The following is a 21,772-nucleotide window of genomic DNA, read 5'->3' on the forward strand; positions in this document are numbered from 1 at the left end:
AGGAGCAGATACAATTGCTGGAATATGTTGTTTCTCAGGAATGCTGAGCTGCTGGCCAAGAGGGAGCCTCGGGTTTTGTGCTAGTGAATTGCTCCTCTGCATTATTCCAGCGCTGACCTTATGACTAATTCTTTGCAATTCAGGATTTTGAGGTCATGGTGACCAAGAATTTCACCAAATTACAACTTCTTATCTATAGATGCCATAATATAGAGCTGCACCAAAATTATTCTCTTGTTCGGATTTCTGGCTGCAGAAAAGTCTGGTTTTGGGAGATCTCTTGTGGAGACAGGACAAGACTGGTAGGCTTTCCCAGGAGTGTAATTATCCTCCTTGCATGATGCATTGGGTGTGAAAACCTAACTCTGGGAGATGACACATGCTAAGTGCCTTGTTAAGCTGCTGCCATGGGGCCCAGTTCTGCATTCTGGCTCTTCTGAGAACTCTTGGTGTCACAAGACCTCCTTGACCCTGAAGGAGCAAAGGGGATCTAGGTGTTGTTTTAAATTTCTCTTTCATTTCCTGCACAGTTTTGTCCTTACATTATAGTATACATCATGTATTAGGGGATTATAAAACTGCTGCTAATACCCAAAGAAAACTGTAAAGCAGTGTATTGCAAGTGTCACATCTGTATCATCTACCCTAGCTCTTGCTGTTAGCCTCATGTTCATCTTGTCTGTCTCAGCTCCTTGTCTTTTTCCCTAGAACACTGGTGATTTTAAAATTAGGAAAAAAAAAAAGTATCTAAAAGCCAATATGTCTTTCCTTCCCCTCTCTTTATTCAGAAGCCATTGCATTGCAGCTATTCCCCATCTCCTGGTTTCTGGTGCACTTTGCTGTTTTATTTAAGATGGGAATACTGGATTAAGGGAGATCCATCAAGAGCAACAGGGATGTTGTGAGTGATTCTGAGCATGAGGTGGGCAGTGGTTCTGGGAGCACCCCAGTGATCTCTGTTCTCATCAAGGATGCGACTCTTGGGATCAGAAAACTGTGAGTCTTCGTTCAGTCTTGCACATCACACAACACTTCTGCAAAGGAGAAAGAAAACAAAGACATTGCAGAGATCCAGGGGCATTTTGGTAGGCTGAAGAGTTGCAGGAGGTTTGGGGGTTTGGGGATTTGTGCTGAGGTAGCATAATAAAATGCAATATGAAAACATGGAACAAAGTGATGGGAATGTTTCAGATGCAAATGCTGCTCTGAAATTGGGCATCTCCCTGTAAGAAACTGGAAACTTCAGTGCTCCAAAGCCCATAAAGAAATACCCTGCTTTTCTGAAGTCCCTTTTAAGATGCTTGCAAACATCTCATCAGCATCCAGTCCCTGCTCTCCCTGAGGCTCTGCAGCAGCTTTCTGACACAAACATGTTCCTCGAGCCGTGCACATCTCTCTTGCTGACGACATTGATGATGCAGGTGCACAAGAGAGAAGCCAATTTCAAAGCCATTTATGGTGTTGAGGAGCTGGAAAATCAGCAAAATAATACATTTGCCAAGGAGGAGAAAGTGAAACAGGTGGGTAAACGTCCATTTGGAAGGTTTTGCTGACTGGTGAGAGGGGAGGAGAGCAGAAAAAGCTGAGGGTGTCCACTGCCAGCAGTAGAGAGCAGTAAGGAAAAGGGATGAAGGGATGACGTGGCTTTTTAATACATTTTGCATATCTGAGAAGAAATAATTGCTTTGTGTACTACTTGGTGCTACCTCAGCTTACTGGAATTTCCCAGAAAATGAAAGGGGGATAGATTATCTTCCTGAGGTTATCTTTTGTTAGCAGTTACTACAATGTGTAGCGATAGTAGCTGCTTACTCGCAGTTGGAGGTGGTTTCTCAGGTGGCCAGTTCTTCCCATCAGGGCTCTCACATGCCTGAGATTTCTGGCATGTGCTGAGCAGCCTTGCAGGTGAGGCCATCACCTGAGTCCTGTTTTGCTGTGTATCTCCAGCTCTCTCATGCCTGAGTGGGATCTGAAGGGTGCAGTGCCAGAGCAGGGGGGCTCTGCACAGCAGGTATGCCTGGCTCTGCTCCATGGTGGCCTTGTGCACAGCTCTGTGCTTTGCCAGACCTGGTCAAAGTGCAGTGATGATAAGATTGTGCCTGCTCCTTTTTTTTTTTTTTTTTTTTCTTTCCTACCCAGTATCTTTTCTCTGCAGTGGCCAAGTCATTTATTCCCACCATGGGCTGAGAGCTGGTGGATGCCAAGGCTGCACAGACACAGCCAGTGTGTGTAGAACATAAAGGGCATGAAAATAAAAGGAATTAGGAACCTGGATCAGGGTGTCAGAGGCATTTTATAATGTAGTCAGTAACTGTGGGTCTCTGCACAGAAAAGCACACAGCAAGGACCACACCTAGATGGCATTTATTGTCACAGTGCCTTGTGGCATCTGTGCTCTGTTTGCTGCATGTCAAAATCCACAGTCACACCGTGTCTGCTGTGCTTTAGTTATTCAATACTACTTTTTTGCCTCCATGGACTCAATGCAGTTAGTCCAGTGAAGGCTTCAGAAAGTGTGGAGTGTGTATAGTACACACTTTTTTCTAGTAGTCTGCTTTAATTTTTTTATTTTTATTTGAATTGGACATTATTTTTCTGACTCTGGGTCATATTGCAGATACAGGAGCAGGTCAGACTCACACCTCTGGATGTCAGAACACTGAGATCCTGATGTGCAGACAGTGGCCGTGTGGGGCATTTGCTGCTCTGGAGAAAAGGGCCAGAGCTGCTGCAGGGAGCAGTGAGGTCCTGCAAGAGGAGGAGGCAGCTGTGTCTGAGCATGTTTGAAACCTTCCCTCTGCTAGTGAGTCAGAGGGTGTTTGAGTCCTGTAGCTCGAGCAGGGTGTCTGGCTCCTGCCCTGTTGAGTGAGGCCAGCAAACTCTCTATGAAAATTTTTCTCTCTCATTCTGCAGAAGATATTCAGGTAACTCAGGAGGGTTTGTAAACTTCCTCCTCACCAGCCTGCAGTTAGGGCAAACCTTTCCTGTATGTGTGGGACAATTGTGTTGATAAACTGTTTGGAAGTTTGTTCTCCTGCCCAAGATAAGGAGGAAAAAAGGTTGTGTAGTAAAAAAAAATCCAAACCAAAACACCCAAATGCTCATGGGCAAGATATTTCAGAATATTTCTTCATTTGGGGAGAAGTCACATGGAATTTTCAACCCAAGATACCAGTGCTTTTTGCAAGCAGGGAGTGGCTTGTGCTTCTGCTGGAGTATCTGCAGTCATAGTGAAATTCCGCATAGCCAAAGCAACATTAAAAACAAACCCCAACTTGGCTCTGCTACGAAAAACACGGAACAGCAGTTGCTGTGTGCAGGATGAAAGCTGATGTTTTGCCAACCTGAAGTGTAAAGCTGGTGCTGGAACTGGGGCCTGAAGAATGGGAATGTTTGCCAAAAGGAAATGGAAGCAGGGATGGAGGGTTTCGGGGAATGCATCAGCGTCAGCCATGCCAAAAAACATCTCCCCTGTGGACAGGTCTGATTACAGGAGAAACCACATTAGCCCAGGCAAAGTGCAGCTGGAGCCACCGCTGGCTTTTTGCGTTTTCTGGCTGGGTTTAGGGCATCTCAGATGCAGGAATGAGGTGGAGCTGGGTTTGGCTCCACCAGCTGTGTTCTGCATCTTACAGAGACTTGAGGGCTGTGCAGGGATTCCAGGGAAGACAAGGCAGCAGCAGAAACAAAGCCCAGTTGCTTTGCTTGGTAGTGGGGAGGTCTGCCAAGGATGACCTCCTCCCTAGAAGGATGCCACAATTTTTGAGTTTCTTTCAGTTTTTGGAGATATACACACTGCATTTGCATGCAGGTTTGTCTTCAGTGGAGCTCATGAATTTCATGGTTTAATTTTTCTTCCTTTCCCTTGGGTAAAATAACCTACTGTTCCATCCTCTTATCCTCTGTTGTTACTGAAGGATCTCTTTGCAGCAGTGTTGAGCACATCAGAGAGCAGAAGCCCAGAAGGATGGGCAGTCAGTTGACAGCTGTGTGCAAAGGAGGAGGAGATATATATATGTAGATATATAATATGCTTTGGGAGCAAGTTCTTCAGTGCATTAATGTTGCAGCTGCCCAGTGTCATGCTGAGAGGTGACTGAGGAGCTGCCCTGTCACCCCCCTGTGTCCCGTGTCCACTTTGCACTTCTCCTGGTTCCAGCAGGAATGCGTTCCGTCTCTGTTGCACGCTTTTAAAATTGTGTTTATTTCAGCATTCCTTTCCTTTGCAGTGGTGCTGTCCCAGTGGTACCTGAGCAAAGGACAAACGCTGTGCCTGGGGGAAGGGTCTGTGTGGTTGTTCCAGCTCGTGCATCAGTAACAGCTGAACCCACGTCACCGCTTGCTGAACCCATTGAACTCTGGCAGCCCTGGAATGGAGCTGACCTGGGCCTTGGGGGGTTCTGGCAGCCCTGGAATGGAGGTGATCTGAGCTTTGGGGGGGTTCTGGCAGCCCTGGAATGGAGGTGATCTGAGCTTTGGGGGGGTTCTGGCAGCCCTGGAATGGAGGTGATCTGAGCTTTGGGGGGTTCTGGCAGCCCTGGAATGGAGGTGATCTGAGCTTTGGGGGGTTCTGGCAGCCCTGGAATGGAGGTGATCTGAGCTTTGGGGGGGTTCTGCCACCTCTGGAACGATGCTGACCTGAGCCTTGGGGGTTTTGGCAGCTCTGGGACAGATCTGACCTGAGCCTTGGAGGGTTCTTGCCTGGCTTAGTGAGATCTGGAGACACTGGTGGAAAAAACCAGGTGAATCAGGGTAGACTGAAAACTGTGGTGGTGAGATGGGGAAGCACAGCAACAGGGTATCAGCATTCAAGTTGCTGCAGGCACGGTGCCTGCCAGTGGTGTTTCACCTTGGGGCACCAGGATCCAGCAATTGCCTTGGAGGCCTGAGGGTCAGAACACTTCAGTTCTGCGCTGTTCCTGGCTTGCCATATGACATCAAGGAAATCACCTTGGTTTTCGTGCTCTTTCTCTCCTTCTTGCTTTTAATCATGTAGACTGTGAGCTGTTCAGGGCAGAGAATGTCACTGGGTGAATTTACTCAGGTCACAGATTCACAGGTGCCAGTCTCTGTAATAAATAATGGTGATTTTACCAAGATTTTTTTTTATATGAGTTGGCGAAAAACAAAGTGTTATTTAGACTTTACTAAGTGAGAATCAGAAGAGCTTATCCTGTAATATTTCCCTCCATATTTCCCTCCATTTCTCTGGCCTGTGGCAAGGAATTTTTGGGGAACTGAGCCTTGACAAGGCAATTGCATTCAGAGAAGCAACTGAAGCAGAGAACTTGATGCACTTCAGCATTTTGCACCAGGTCGAATGAAATATGCAAAAAATGCTGTGACCTGAAAACATGGTGGTGAGCAAAAGTTTGCTGCTGCTGTTTCACAGCATATCTCTATTTTAGAGAGCAGCACATCTTTCTGTACAGAACTTTCAGGAGGTCAAGAAGAGTTTGATTACTGCAGCATGGGCAGTTTGAAGTCCCTGATTTAGAAAAGTTTCCATAATCTCATCCCAGTCCTTTGGCTGGATTGGGACTTTCTATGACTTAGTCCTTTCAGGTAAGTTTCTTTTTTTTTTTAATATTGGTAGATGTTGCAGGCAGGAACATAGTTCCAAAAGCTTTCAGTGGATTCAACTGGTGATTTAAGTTCATCTCTGACTAGCAGAGAAAATTCTATTAGCAGCAACTTAACGTTAGGTATTTTTCAGAATACTGTGAAGTGATACCTGCTAATATTAAAAGCAGAATATGGGTGTGGCCAACTTTTGGGATGCCATGCCCTCTTTGATTGCATGAAGATGAGTTAAAGATCATACTAGCAGGTGATGCTGCAGAATGCATGGTGCACCTGGGCTTTGTAGGACAGGCCAACATGTGTGTTGGACATCACCAGCAGCTCTTCCTGTTCCTTGTTTGAACAAAATGTTCTGCTGCAGCGGAGAAAACCTTTCCAGAGTCTGCTCTTGATGTTTTTATCTCTGCAGATTTGCATCTAGCAGGAGGCACCTCCATTTTACATAAGCACTGTCAACATCCAGTGTAACACTAGCCCGTGTCACCGTCCCCGCAATGAGCTGGGGGGACCTTTGTGCGGGAGCCTGACCTTTTCCCTCTTGTGGAGCTGCTCTCGTTGCTCAGCAAGAAATAAACAATTGCTGGCACCCATAGCCCTCCAGGGCAGTGCCTGTTCCTGCAGGAGCTGCAGCCTTGACCTGTTCCTGCAGGAGCTGCAGCCTTGACCTGTTCCTGCAGGAGCTGCAGCCTTGACCTGTTCCTGCAGGAGCTCCAGCCTGTCCCATCCTGCAGGAGCCCCAGCCTGTCCTGTTCCTGCAGGAGCTGCAGCCTGTCCCATCCTGCAGGAGCCCCAGCCTGTCCCATCCTGCAGGAGATCCAACCTGTCCCATCCTGCAGGATCTCCAGCCTTGTCCCATCCTGCAGGAGCCCCAGCCTGTCCTGTTCCTGCAGGAGCTGCAGCCTTGACCTGTTCCTGCAGGAGCCCCAGCCTGTCACATCCTGCAGGATCTCCAGCCTTGTCCCATCCTGCAGGAGCTGCAGCCTGTCCTGTTCCTGCAGGAGCCCCAGCCTGTCCTGTTCCTGCAGGAGCCCCAGCCTGTCCCATCCTGCAGGAGCCCCAGCCTGTCCCATCCTGCAGGAGCCCCAGCCTGTCCCATCCTGCAGGAGCCGCAGCCTTGACCTGTTCCTGCAGGAGCCCCAGCCTGTCTGTTCCTGCAGGATCTCCAGCCTGTCCCATTCCTGCAGGAGCCCCAGCCTGTCCCATCCTGCAGGAGATCCAGCCTGTCCCATTCCTGCAGGAGATCCAACCTGTCCCATTCCTGCAGGAGATCCAGCCTGTCCCATTCCTGCAGGATCTCCAGCCTTGTCCCATCCTGCAGGAGCTCCAGTCTGTCCCATTCTGCAGGAGCCTCCCTGCTAAAGACTCAAGTGATCCTTTGCAGGCTGCATGTGGTGAAAAAGGGGAAGACAGCTAGAATTTAGCAGGCTCTTCAGCATTAGGGATGGCCATTAATTTTCTTTATGTAATGAAATAGTATTTGCTGATGGGATGACAGGTTCCCGAGAGTACAGAACGTTCTCTGGCTGGCAGTGGCAAAGCAAGGATGAAATTTTGTCATCAGAAAAGCTAACTTCATTTTTTCCCTTTTTGGATCAGGTGTGGTCACTGCTTTAAGATGTTCCTAACATGAAAGGTCTTGCTAGGGCTGAACAAGCTAAATGTTCCATGCTGGCTGATTTTGTGCATTAGAGTCCATTTTTCTTAGCTGTTGACTACATCAGTATTATCATTCTTGTCCAAGAAAGTGGTGTATGAGCAAGGGCTACAAGATGAGGCTATTATAGGATAGAAAAATATAGGAAGATCTTACTTTAAAAAGCTGAAAGTTTCCTAGGCTCTCTTGAAGTTTCTGTTCACAGCAGTGTTCAAAGGCTTTTGATCACTGATGGCAAAAATGGCTTCTTATAGATTTTTGTCACATTTCCTAGCTTAATAACTCTAGAAAAGTAATTTTTCATACATGGACTTCAGTTCCTCCTCCTGTAAAAGAGGATTGAGACTTAGGTCTTGGAGTTTCTGCAAGACTTAATTAATTAGAGTGATTTGGGAATGAAGGATGCCCTGTCAGTGTCACTTATTCTCTTCATTCTGCTTCTTCTGGGTACTTAATAAATTCAGTGGTTTTGCATTTAAAGTCAGCATGGCAAGATTTTGGAGTGACACTGGCTGTGTGGCTCTGGCTGGTCAGTAACTAGGAGGGTCAAATTCCAAGTTGGCATATCTTATTTTCACTCACATAAATTTTCACAGGAGCTGCTGCTTTTAGTGAAATCCCCCTAGAAACTGGCTTCCTACCCTGGTATTTTACTTGTTCAGGCTGTTAATGATAAATGTGTTAATTTTTTCAGCAACTTGGAGGCATCTTTTACACCTGCATCTGGGGGGAGTGAACCCCTGGACTGACATCCTTGTTCTCCATGTGGGTCTTTAGCAGGCAGCTTTGTTTTTCAGCTTGTGAGTGATTGTTGCTCCCTGCTCTGGAGCCAGCACAGGTAGAATGGAGCAGATGGCTCAGTGTTGCCTAAGTGCTTGCTGAGACACAGCAAATTGCTTCTGTAACCCACTGATAGGTTTCAGGCTTTAATTGAGGCTTTCAGCAAGGCGCTCAACAGTGAAAAGCATTCTGCTGAGAAAAACAGCACTGTAACCATGGCCAAAGGTTCAGGACAGCAGAGATCAACCCTCCTGGGGATGGCTCCTCTATTTATTTATTTATTTGCTGCTGCTTTCCCACCATCATTCAAGACTCCTGTAATGCTGTTTGCAGGCTGCAGCTCAGCCTGTCAGTGCCAGTCAATCCATTGTGCTGGAAACGTGGAGCACACACTGATAAACTTGGATTCTGTGCTTGCAGCAGGCTTGGTGTGTCTGCAGAGGTGGCTGTCCCCTGATGCTCCCCTTGAGTCCCTGCCTGCCCTGAGCAGGAGCTTTGGCTGGTCCTCCCTGCATGGCAGTGGGTAAAGCTCCTGCTGTCTTCCCTCTGATGTACGTCAGCATCATCAGCATTCTGACTTTTAATGGACATCTCTGAAAGGGAAAGAAAACCTCCCTTCCTCCTCCCTCGCTCCAAGCAAGGCTGGATTTGACAGCAAAAGAAGGATATTTGTGGTGGAGTTGTCTGAGCAGTGTCCTGTTGGGCAAGAGTTCCCTTCAGCAGCTTCCCCTTGGGCTGGAGGAGCTGCTCTAAAATGAGTTGTAACTCACCCAAAAAGGGGCAGCCCAGAGAGGCAGGGGTGCAAGAACCCAGTGGTCTAACTCTCATCCTCCCCCTGTCCCCACGTTTTGTCAGCTTCTAATTCTGCTTTGACTTCTTCACAGTGCAGGACCAAGGAATAGGTTTCAGCATTGGAAATGGTATCTCTTGAGCCAGCTTGGTTTAATGTCCTCAATTAATCAGAAAGGAGTTGCTTCCAGTTTAAAAACTGTCTAATAAGTCAGAAAGGAGTTGTTTCCAGTTAAAAAACCATCTGGGTGACTTTAAATTTAGTGCTGGAGTAAGTCTAACAAAAAGACCCTAAATAAAGGCACTACATGAATAAGAGAAATTAAATTCTATGGTTGAAGTTTCCTAAAGTGTCCAAGAAATCTCTGATCTAGAAGTAGTGCTGGTAGCTTAAAATCACTGTTGGATTCTCTCTGTCCCAAGGAGCTCAGAAGAACAAAGATTTTTGTGCAGTTTTGAAATCCCAGCCACATTTGATAATGTCTGCAGCATGTTTTTATGTTCCTTCAGCTTTTCAGTGGCTTAAAATGCATTGGAAGTGTGAACTAGACTGCCAATGTGCTTTTGTACTTGGCATGAATTTAATTAAAAAGATAATTGGATTGCTTTATCAGCCTTGACATGTCAGCCTAGTGCCACTCTCCTCTCCCCGCTCTAACAGTGCTGACAAACCCAGTGCCTATGAAATCTGCATTTTTCTGCATTGTTCTCCTCTGCTGTGTTTCAGGTGGGGTTCAGAGGTGCCTGTTGGCTGCAGAGCAGTAGATCTGCTCCAGGCTGGGAAGGAAGTGGCTGATAAGCAGAGAGCTCAGATGGTTCCTGTTGGGCTGCCCTGGGCCAGCGCGGGGGAAATGCCAGGAGCCACAGAGCTCCACAGCCAGACAGAGCACACGGGCCCTGTGCAGAGTGTTACACTCGTGTACAGCCCAAAACGTGCAGCTGGAATCTGCAGAGCTGCACAAAATGGGCAGTTTATGTGATTTTCATGGAAATGCTGATGAGGAATGTAAGATCCGTTTTTAGTGCAAAACTCTGATGTTTTCATGTAAACATGAGTGCCCAACCAGTGCTGTTAAATAAACCTGAGCATGTGTGCAGACTTCTCAACATCCTAGGCTCATGCAGAGAGGGGAGTGGAAGGGAATGTGAACTAAACACAAGTTGGGGTCCTGGCAGTTGCTGTCCCTCAGTGCAGAGCTCCTTCCCTGCCTCTGGCACTGCCTCCACGCTCTTTGGAGCCCCTCCTGGCTCTCATGTGCCCCTCATGTTGTTTTCAGACGTGATGTTTGAACCCTCATCATCATTTCCTTGAACTTGTAGAGTGCCACCAAGCCACCTCTGGGAATTTGGGTGGGCTTTCTCCAAAGATTGCTTTTCATAGTATAAAGCAGCCTCTGTTGCAGTGGTTTGTCGTCACGTGGCTGCTGAGGAGTAAGAGTTGTCCTCTGCTTGTCCAGCTGGTCTGTGGGTGGGGCAGTTGATGAAATAGCTTGGACGTGGTCAGGGACATGCAGGGAACTGGGGCACATGGGATTAGACAATCAGGCATGCTGTTCTTGAGGGTGGAAATGCTGTTCTGTGGAAGATTTGGTGACTTACAGGTTGACTTCTCTTACAGCTGGAAGGTGCCATCATGACTTTTCAGGCTTCTTCAAGACTGTCTATGAGATTTTTTTTTTTTGCTTTGGTAAAATTGAAATGAATGTGAATTCATATTCAGAATAAAGGATCTAGAAGTGTGATGTTTTGATGGCCTCCCTCTCTCTACCCTTGCTTAATGAGTCTCTCAAAAAGAACTTAAGCTTTAGAAACAATTAAATAGCAAGTATCTGTTGTTAGCCTGAGGAAGGTGTTTGTGAGAGGAGATGATGAAAAGAAAGAGGCTCTGGAGTTAAAAAACTCATTTTGAAATGAAAAGAATTATGGTTTCTCATTGCTTCCACAGAAGAAACTGGTTTAGACATAAAAGGTTTTATTTTTCATTTAAATATTTCAAGTACAGTGTTTCAGCCACCAGAAAAGGCAAAACTCAGCATACAAAGCAGCCCCCTTGGGCAGTGGGAAGCACAGCTGCATTCAGGGTGTTTATGGTGGTGTCAGTGTGGCCTCTGACGTGTCTTGCAGAAGAAGATTTACAAGTACAAGAAGGTGCTGAGCAACCCCAGCCGCTGGGAGGTGGTGCTGAAGGAGATCCGGACGCTGGTGGACATGGCCCTGACGTCCCCGCTGCAGGACGACTCCATCCACCAGGCACCCCTGGAGATCGTCTCCAAGCTGCTCTCAGAGGTACCTCAGCAGGGCTCCTGCTGCTCTCACATGACAGACAAACAGTTAAAAGTTTGGGGGTGGGTTTTACTTTAACTTGGGCTGTCAAAATTCTGCCTGCGAGTCTGCTCGTGACTTCTGCTCACTTGAGTGGAGTTTGCACTTGCTGGGGAGAGGGAAAATTTGACCCATCTTATGTGGATTTCTGGAAACAAAACAAGCCCCATTTATCTTGTGTTTGTTGGTTTGGTTTTTGTGGTTGGTTGGTTTTTTGTTTCTTTGGTTTTTTAATTATCTACGGTAAATTTACATGGGTTTAACTCATGCCCTGAGTCAGTGGTAAAGCTCCCTTTGACTTCTATTCCATTGGCCTTGCTTCCCTGACCAGTAATTTTTGTATCAATATATATACACACGCCAATAAATTAATTGTGTAGCTATTTTATTTTTATTAATTCTGATAAAGAAAAGAGTTGTTCATCTTTCTCCTATAACATTTGTTTCAAATATTTAACTTTTCATGGACAGGAATTGTAATGCCAAGCAGGCTTTTCTTGTCTTAATTCTATGTGATAGCAGAAGGATTTGATATTGTACAAAAAGTCCACTCTTGTTTCTTGCAGTAGTCAAAAATCTTAGCAACTCACACCATTGTAACCTCTGGATGGATCATGCTGCTGGAAAAGCACAGAGCAGACTGTTCTGCATAGGTGGTAGCATAGGTGACTTCCAGTCAATTGATTGGCTTTTCCTGGTACTGTGTTCAAAGAAAGAATTTTGGGAAAACTGGCCACAAAAAAATCCCAGCACAACAATCCTTTTAATAATTTTTCTAAAGACATAGAGCTTGTCCTAAGAAAACATTTTAAAGAAATGTATTGCTGGCTTTACTTTCTCAGCTGATTGAGACCTCTGGCATCCTGGTGTTTGTGCTGAGCTGAAGGAGCAATGAGGGCTTGCTCCAGTCCTCACAGCAGGCACTGTACCACTTCCTTTAGGAGAATGATTTTAATGCCATGGCTTTTATTCAGGAAATAAGCAATTGAGCCTTTCTTCTTGTGTCTGGTGGTAGCTGAGGACTGTGTGTGCTGATGTACCAGCTCAAGGGTGCTCTTGGCTCACTCATCTTTCTTCTATTCAACTCTTTCAGAACAACAACTTAACCACTCAAGACCATGAGAGCATTATTGTGGTGAGTACCTTTCTGTCAAAAGCTGAGGACAAATCTATATTGTTTGATAACAGTTCTCTCAGTGCCTGTCTGCCCCAGTGAAGTAGGGCAAATGTGAAAGCCTTTCCACCAATGCTGCTGAGCTTAGGCAGGAATGAAAACCATTTGTCTATTTTTTGTGTGGTTTTGTCATTTCTCTATTCTTGTTTCATAGATGAATGACAATAAAGCTTTCTCATCAGCCTGTGTGAGAGAGCACAGCAGGCTGAGTGTTAACAGTCTCTCCAAATGGCCTCCTTAGGAGGCTACACAGCAATACCCATATCTGTATCTGTACTTTAAATAGTCCAATCCCATCATTTCCAGATGTGCCCTATAAAACCCTTAGGCTGAGTAGTTTCCTGAGGGGCTAATGCTACCATATACAGAATGTCTCCATTGCTGAGGGGATGTGAGCAAGGGATTGCTCTTGTGTCATTCCAGTTTAACTCCCTGCTAACTTATTTTCAAAAATATCCTCTTCAACTTTTTTTCTTTTTTGTAGGTCACATTTATTTAGCCATAGAAATAAGTGAATCAAATGCAGCTCTGCTGCTTGTGAAACAAAGTATTAGAGAGGTGGAACTTGGTTCCTCATCACTGTGATTTAATTTAATTTTCTGGCAATTTCCAGGAGATTTTCACAGTAATCTAATCTAGAGCCTCCCCACCACCTGATTGTATCACATCTCTGTGACTCTTTCTGCAAAATGACAAGGTGGCAGGTAGCTGCTAGTAGGTGTTAATTGTGTTTAACTGCTGTTTAAGATGCCCTTCTAGCTGGAATCAACCACTGACATAAATCTCTGAAGTAGCATTTACTTTTCTTTGCCATAACTTCCATGTAACTCCAGTGCTGAGGGTAGTTCAGGCACCAAGTTACAACTACGAGAATGATTTTTAAATAAAATATGAGAGGGGGCCCTGCTGTGAGCAGGGAAGGTGAACCTGGTGGCCTCCAAAGGTCCTTTCAGCTCTGTTCTTGCTCTGTTCTGGGTGATGGCTTCTCCAGCCCAGGTCCTGCCCTCGTGTAGGTTTGATTCCAAGCCATTAAGGAGCTGGCAGTTCCTGGGCATTCAGAGCTCACTGCCATTACCCAGATAACCTGGGCTATTCCTGGAAAGAATTGCTAATAGTGTGTGTTTATGCAGCATGTGGAAAGTACACAGTGCTTGGCCATGCAGACGGGACCAGCTTTCCTTGCCGGGATGGTGCTGGGGCAGATCAATACCCCAATATCCCAGCCAATCCCCTCCTGCTCAGGATGGGACACACATGTCACCACGGCTGGCCAACGTGGCACAGCACAAGGTGGCACAGCACAAGGCGGCTGCTTCTGGCCAGTAACTCATGAGGAGAACCCTGGAAAGGTCCTGTCAGTCTGCCACACTGACCACAGAAGCACAGAACCATGATCTCTGCCTGTCTCTGTTGTCATCCTGAAGCAAACAATCCCAAAGATGGGTTCAGGAAAGATCTTGAGCTCAGGTGTTGGATGGGGAGCAAGGATGTTCTGAGCTCTCCCAGCTGGATGGGGTTGTGTTCTCTTTCAATCCCCTGTGGCTGGGCCACCACCAGAGGAGGAGGAGTGACCAGTTGCACATGATAATGAGTATCATAGTTCTGACATGTAACCAAACAGAGCCTTGCGGTTTGCTTGGGTTTTGTTGTTAAAATTCACACTGATCTTGACCTCTGTGAAAACACAGCGGCTGCAAGCAGACTCAGAGCTGAGTAAGGAGATGAGAGGGAGAGCAAAAACCAAAGCAAAGCCTTAGTAAAATCCCAGGTGCCATCCAGATAAAATATCTGGTGTTCAGTTGCTTAATACAGAATGTCCTGGCTGCTGTGTTTAGTGTTTGACATGGAAGTGGGTACTGGGAATCCCTGTAACTGAAGAGTGGAAAGGCCTGAAGGCACCACCACATAGAATATGTTATTCTGGTACCATTTTCTAGTTTACAAAGGAAGTAACAGCAGCATAAGTTCATTACCCCCTCAGTGGCAGGTATGACCTCCAATGTGTTTACCCAGCATAAGCACATTGGTTTGTGCAGCAACAGAGGAATGGTTGATCTCAGCTTTTACAAAGTTAGATGCTTGATTTTGATAAATAGGTTCTTCCCAGGTAAGAGCAGTACTAGGTTGCTTTTAGTGAGCTCTTTCTCACAAAAAATGTGCCTGAACTCATTCACAAAGGATATGTGTGTGTGGTGGTGTTCAGTTTTTTCTTTTAGGGAGATGTTCTAGCTGAAAAAGTGAGCCAGATTCATCCTTGCTTTATTACATCCTAAAGCAAAAAGTTCTGCTCCCGTTTCCATTTAAACCATTATAAATAGTGCACTCCATTGCCTGTTTTACATATTTACGCTGATGTAGTTAAAAGCAGAGTTTTCCTGAGGATTCATAGCAGAGGTATGCTTGAGCTTACTTATAAAATAAACACATGGCCCACCTCTAATTTATCTTTTGATGCTTTTATCCTTTTCTAAAAGTGAGATTTTATGCCCCCCAAGAAAAATACTTCCCTGCAATATGCTTTCTTCACTTGCTGCTTTGAAATTTAATTTTTCTCCCTTTTCTCCCTTTCTTTTTAAAGGCAATTGCACCTTTGCTGGAAAACAACCATCCTCCTCCTGACCTCTGTGAATTCTTCTGCAAGGTATCAGAACAGCTTTGCTTTCTGAAATCTCATAGTTGTATATGGCTGCTGTTCTTTGAGTGGGGGGTTGTATTTTTTCTGTAACTTCTTACCTCCTGCCCAGATTTTGGTCAGCAAGCAATGATACTGGAATGGTGAACAGCACCATTATGATAAATACCATCATATGCTTAGTATATCAAGAGTGTTTTGTCCTGATACTGTGTGAGAGTTAAAATTTTGAGACTCCCACACCTCAGTCTGGGTACAAGAGGTGTCTCCTAGTGCATGCTGTGTTGAGCTAATGCAGAAATCACTGCAGCCCCTGTGTTCAGGTGTGTGTAACTCAGCCCTTATGGGTAATGGCAGTGGGAAGATCATAAGGACTCATCCTATTCTCTGGTAAATCCATGCTTGTGCTGCGTTTTGTATCCTTTATCCATAAACTTCAGGGTACTTTGGATTGCAGACCTTGTGGATTTAAAAATACTGCTGTTCCTCAAGGCCTGTTTGTGTCTCGGTTTTGAGTCTGCTTGAATTTGCTTGCTGATGACTGGGTATGGATTTGTCAAACATTCTGGATGCTGCTTGTAATTCCCATCCAGAGTTATTCGTCAGCTGCTTCTTCCTACAGAAACTGAGTCTTGCATTTTTATAAGCACTCTTAGGTCATCAGTAGCCTCAGACTTGATGCATTTTTATTCCTGATTTGGGATTTTTTGATCTTTCCCAGAGATGGGCACCCAGTTGTCTGTAAATGTGTGCAATTTGGATGTGTATAGTTGAAGGAAGGGAAACAGGTTATGGACTTCCCAGAACAGAAGTGGACAGGGTACTGAGAAGGAGAATTTATCTTCAAAATCGGCCCTTTCTTGAGCAGGAGGTTGGACCAGATGACTTTCAGAAGTCTTTCCCAACCTAAATGACTCTGTCTGATATATTATTATGATTATATATTTCATCCTGTGATGGGAGAGTGGGTTGTTGGTACCTCCCAAGATCCACCACAGGTTTTCAGGCTGGATCCCCAAGAAAGGAGGTTTGTGGCATTACAGTGCCTGTGTGGTCATATCTTCCTACCCCCAGCCTCTTTCCTTTTAAAACTGTTGGCAATAAGACCCCAAAATGGTACTTTGCAGTGACTTTTGGGAAGGATGGGGGAAAAGGAAGGGAATTTGCAGTTTGTGAGCTCCCATGGGAATCTTCTACTGGATGCCAGCAAATCCATAGGAACGAGCAGCGTTACGAGTGCCTTAATCTCAGGAAAGATTAATTTAGCCCCTGAATCTTGCTAATCTTGGGGTAATCCATGCCTGGGTGTGGAGCCAGGGGGTGCCCATCCCCAGGGTTCCTGCAGCTCACAGCATGTCCTGTTGCTCCTTGCAGCACTGCCGAGAGCGCCCGCGGTCCATGGTGGTGATTGAGGTGTTCACCCCGGTGGTGCAGAGGATCCTCAAACACAACATGGTGAGTGCTCAGGGGGGCTCCAGCAGTCTGGGGAGGTTTGACTGCCACCCCTTCTCTGATCCTCTGCCTGTCATGCCTGTTGTATCTAAATCTGCCCCCCAAAGTGTGAGTGCTGTGTGTAATTGTGTGTCACTTCATCAGTGCAGATCTAGCAAGCTTTCTGTGGGATCCTCAAAAGCATCTGAGCAAAGCCATGCTTTGAAGGATGTTTCTTTTGGCAGCATATGCAGCTCCAGCTCTTTCCTACCTGGCCCTTGGCTCCTTATTTATTCCCTGCATGCCATCCTTGCAGTTAAAACAGTTTAAAATCAAATAAATAACAAAAACAGAATGAGGACTTTGTTCATTTTGAGCTGAGCCCTCAACACTTTTTCTGTAAGACACCACCAGCCCTCTTGGTTTCCATTTTTGTTAAGGCCGTGTCCAGCAAGTTCTTACTTTGGTTTCCTGAATATTCTTATACTTTTCTACTGCTTTTCTACTGCTATTCTTCCTTCTCATTACAGGATTTAGGTACTCTGTCCTTTTATGGCTGTTCTTACCCAGACTTTCTCTCTTCTCATTGCTGATCAATTCCTTGTCAGTATTTGAAATAAATGCCCTGCTTTGCTTTCCACCCTGTAGACCAGATTCCCCTCCCCCAAACTCTGAAAATGTTCTTACATGATCCATATTCCTTTCCTAATAGAGTTATTAGTATCTGGGGTATTTACCAGCTCTCCAGCTTTTGTGGCATATTAAGTTTCCTGCCAATATTTTTAAGTTACGTGAAGAAATCTTACTTCACAATGCAGTGGCAAAGAATAACAAATAAGTAAACTAAAATATTTAAGGCAGTTGGTTTGGCTGTGATCTCAAGGATGAACCTCTGTAACTTCATAATCAACTTCTTTTCACTAACATATAATTTTAGAGACCATCTGTTATCATGCTGTGATTAGCATGAACCAGTAGAAAACAGTTCATATTTCTTATTTTTCCAATCACATTATTTAACTCCCCGAGTTTACAGAACTAGGTAGAGAGCCCAAGATGGCAAAAAGGTCATATTCCTGGCTCTGTGCCAGCACTGTGCAGACATGTAAACATTTTTGAATATTCTGTAGTGTTCAGTGAAATATTCTGTAAATGTTATTCTTGGAAACTAGACTGATTTTTTTAAAGCATCCAGAGCTCTTGACGGGTCTCAAATAAAATCTAAATGCATAGTGTAATGCTTGTATTTGGTTAGCTTCAGAGAATTGGGTATATTTACCATACTTAACATTTGCAGATTGAAAATCAACATGTCTGCACCGCAGTGTGTAGTTGGAGAATTTATGGTGTCAGGTATTAATTGGAGTGGATTTGGGCACTTTACCACTCTCTGGGGACTTCTGTACTGAATAGTGCTTTAGAGAATGTGTGTGTGTGTGTGCACATAAATAAAGTTATTCTTCAGGGGGACACTAAACTCCATCCCCTGAGGAGGCCCCGTGCAGTCCCTGGGGCAGAGACTGAGCTGGCTCTTCCCACCTTTGCCTCCAGTTTGTTATGTGGCCTTTGAAAATTCCCAACAAGTTTTGCTCCACAGTTTTCTACCTATAGAATGGGGAAAGAGTGTCTCATTTATCTCTGATTTAAACATCTCAAAAGAACCAGGATAGGTTTTTGTTTTGGTGATAATACTGGAGGAGTGGAGACAGTTGTGTGCTGAGTTATTTGAGGAGTGCTCAGCAGCTTCCCAAACCTTGGGGTTTTAGCTGTTTGTAGGTTGAGCCAAAATGTGTATATGAATATAAACCCTTCTCTTTTTTTTATTTTTATTTTTTTGAGCAAACAGTATTGCTGATGTGTATTGTTCTGTGCTTGGTATGTGACAGGGCATTATATTAAATTTTATTTTACAGAGGTCAGTGATGACATCCTCTTTATGATCTCTTGGACTTTGATTCCAACTTCAGTTAGGACACCTGGACAGGCTGAAAACTTTCATAAGCAAATTGCAATTGCAAAAGTTATCTTGCGTGGCATGTTCATGAAATTAATCAAATGTTCTGTGAAGCACACATGGTCTCCTGCTCTTGGATCAGGTTGCCAGAAGGAGCTGTTAAAAGTTTAATGATGCTAATTGTAATGATGTGGAATTGCCCACAGTCCCTTTGCTGGGTGAGGTTACCAGGCAGCCATTCAGTACCAGCAGTGACATTTAGGGCTTGAAGGAAACATTGTTCAGTCTGAGCTTGTTTTCAAGTTTTTGGTCAAAAACCTACCAGGTATTAATACAGGTTGTGCTACAGAAGTGCCTGAAACCAAAATGAGCTAACAGAAGGTTTCAGTGCTCTGGGGGGTTATCATCCCTTTTACAGACCACCACTAGTTCATTACCATTTGTGGCATTTCTTTAACATTTCAGCTGCCATGTATTTTTTCTAGGATAACATCCACAGGCAGCTGGTGGAGGAATAGCTGGGAGTGCTTGTTTGTCCTCAGTGGACCTTGTTCCCCCCTTGGAAATTCAGCTCTGTAGTTCTGCAACACCTGTGTAATAAGGTTACACCTGTGTAAATGTGAGGAAATGTGCTGTGGAATAACACTCTTCAGACAGCAGAATTTACTCCTTTCACATCTAAAAATAGCAGGTGATGTGAGGAGATGCAGGATTTCAGTTAGCAGGTGCCTCTGACTGCAGGATTTAAAGAAAGTGACTCTTGAGTTCACCTGTCAAATTCACAGCATAGCTGAAGTAAAATCCATGGAGAAAAAACTGATCTCTGGTTTTGTACTTGATTGCTTATTGATAGCGTGTCAAAATTATTTTCTCTAAAACCAGAATAGATATTCATGCCAGACATGGAAATACAATATTGTTTGAGTTTTATTTCTAAAAAACTGCAGTTAGGGGTGGAAGCAAAGCACCAAACAAAAAATGTATTTCAAAATTCAAAATACTAAGTGAAAAGTGCAAAACAAATGTAAGTATAGGTGAGTTTTTTTTAGTTTTTAGTTGTTTGTTTCATTATACAGAACTTTGTTTTCAAAGTGGGTACAAAGAAAAGATTGGAAACGCTGTCATTATTAGTGGGAAGAACATTATTTCATTGTGCAGAGATGCTTTTCTCCTGAAGCTTGTCAGCATAATAGCAGTGTGAATTCAGTTGTGTTTGAGCTGGCTTCTTTTGAAAACCCACAGTTTTGATGTACATCTTCACCGAGTCTCTCCTTCTTGGGCAGGATTTTGGGAAGTGCCCTCGGTTGCGGCTCTTTACTCAGGAGTACATTCTGTCTTTGAATGAGCTGAATGCTGGAATGGAGGTGGTGAAGAAGTTCATTCACAGGTTAGTTACATTTCATTTATGGTATATTTCCAATCCTGTGTCCATGCTTTGGTGTGTTCCTTCTCCCAACCCTCACTGTTAACAGTAGCTGGTGCTCTTTCGTACTGGCAAACAGCAAATCAAAGCAAATTAATCAGGTCCATCCAGCAGTGTTGCTGAAGTCGCTTTTTCAAAATGCTAGTTCTCAGATAGGTCTGGGGTTTTCTGCCTACTTCCACACTGCATGTATTCTTCATATACATTTAGACTCAAAGCCTCTGCAGAATAATTCAAATTAACTTTCAAGCTTACGCTCACTCAAGTGTGAGATTTTGGGAGGACTTTAGGGATACCACATCAATTAAATTGATGATTCAGCTTACCTTGTTCATAAGTAGGGCCATTGGATGTAGAGGGTTAAAGTATCTCTCTGTTATGGCCCTTCTGAAGATCTCCCAAGGATGCCTTTTCAGGTCTGTCACCTCATTCTGCCTGACTGGTTTTGCCCACAGAAACCTTCTTCACAATGAGATCATCTTATTTTTTGTTTTCCAGCATGCATGGTCCAACAGGACAATGCCCACATCCCAGGGTCCTGCCAAATCTTGTAGCTGTCTGCTTAGCTGCCATTTATTCCTGTTACGAGGAATTCATCAACAGGTCAGTGTGAATCCCCAGCTGGCCACGTGTTCTTCACAAACAGGATCAGTGTGAGATGGGTGTGCTGGAAAACCTGAGAGAAGCTGAACCTTCCTTCCCTGGTACTCACCAAGGGAGTGAGGAAGGGCAGGGGTGAGACCTTGAAGAAGGGGTTGTGTGTAAATCCCTGTGTATCTGCAGCTTTGAACTCGAGCTGGTTTCACAACTCTGTCTCGGTTATTGTGGAAAATCTGATTCCTCACACGCCACAGTTCTTGACACACGAGCCGGTTTCCAGTAGACAGTGAGGGTTCCCCTCTGCTAGGTTTCCTGTTTGTTTATGCCTATCTGACTTTCCTCATGGTAGAGCACGGACAGAGGCTGCTCAGTGTCCAACACAAATTCCAGACATCAGGGCTGCAGACAAATGTCTGGGCATGTACTATAGCCAGATACATACTTGGGCATGGATTCTGTTACAGCTTTGCACAACTTGGACAGGAAAGTTCACCTTTAGACTAAACTGGTCTGTCAATTGGAGTAATGAAAAGCTCAAGTCTTTGTCAGACAGGGGCTGCAGAACAGTCTTATTGGAGCCTTTTAATGTTTTTAATTGATTTCAGTAATCTGATTGCACAGAGGAAAGCCATCCGCTGGGCTGGGGTGAAATGTAGTGGGAAATTGCAAAAAATTGTGGCTTTTCAGTGTTGCACTCTCTCTCCTGCTCCCTGCTGGTATGTCTGCCTACTGAAATGATTTGTTTCTTTCTGAAATCCAGTCGGGACAACTCGCCAAGCCTGAAGGAAATTCGGAACGGCTGCCAGCAGCAGTGCGACCGAAAGCCCAACCTCCCCCTCCGCCTTCTCCACACGAGCCCTGACCTGGTCTCTGAGGAGGCCACCCTGACTGAATCCCGCCTCAAACCAGTCATTGTCACCTCCAACGAGATCCACGTGGAGGTGGAGCGCAACAACACGGCCAACCAGAAGATGACGGCCGGCGTTGGCAACGACAGCGAGCCCAACCTCATCGACTGCCTGATGGTCAGCCCCACCTGCAGCACCATCAGCATCGAGCTGAGCCCCCAGGCTGACAGGATCCTGGGCTGCTACGTGGAGATCCTCAAGATGCTGTGAGTGACTGTTCTGAGCAGCTTTTACAACAATGTCATCCTAACAATGCTGAGGGGGGGGAGCTTTTCCCACAGGCCTGTTGTCTTCACAACATCTGTGGTGAGCCAGCACGTGGCTGTAAATCTTAACTCCAGCTCTGGAGAGTCCAGCCTTTGAAAGAGGCATCTGGCACTGCCAAGATGTTCTAAAAATAGCAGTAGGAAGATGAAAATGGAAAGCTTATTTGTACATTGAGCCTCAGGCATTTTACAGAAGACGGGATGTTGGTGCCAGTGGTTTCTGTTTTTGTTCTTGCCCACCAAAAATAAATAAAGA

At 45.1% G+C, this 21,772-nt stretch overlaps 1 protein-coding gene across 1 annotated transcript in view; it reads left to right on the forward strand.

Moving 5' to 3' along the window:
• The window catches only part of CMIP (c-Maf inducing protein), a 131,882-nt gene that overhangs the window by 84,797 nt on the left and 25,313 nt on the right, over positions 1–21,772 (forward strand). The window contains exons 4-10 of the mRNA XM_058813488.1: positions 10,931–11,092; positions 12,222–12,263; positions 14,881–14,943; positions 16,309–16,389; positions 19,603–19,706; positions 20,241–20,345; positions 21,103–21,456. Coding sequence (XP_058669471.1) covers positions 10,931–11,092; positions 12,222–12,263; positions 14,881–14,943; positions 16,309–16,389; positions 19,603–19,706; positions 20,241–20,345; positions 21,103–21,456 — 911 coding nt within the window. The remainder of the gene's footprint in view (positions 1–10,930; positions 11,093–12,221; positions 12,264–14,880; positions 14,944–16,308; positions 16,390–19,602; positions 19,707–20,240; positions 20,346–21,102; positions 21,457–21,772) is intronic.

Source organism: Ammospiza caudacuta, chromosome 13, assembly GCF_027887145.1.
Source record: "Ammospiza caudacuta isolate bAmmCau1 chromosome 13, bAmmCau1.pri, whole genome shotgun sequence".
Lineage (NCBI taxonomy): Eukaryota > Metazoa > Chordata > Aves > Passeriformes > Passerellidae > Ammospiza > Ammospiza caudacuta.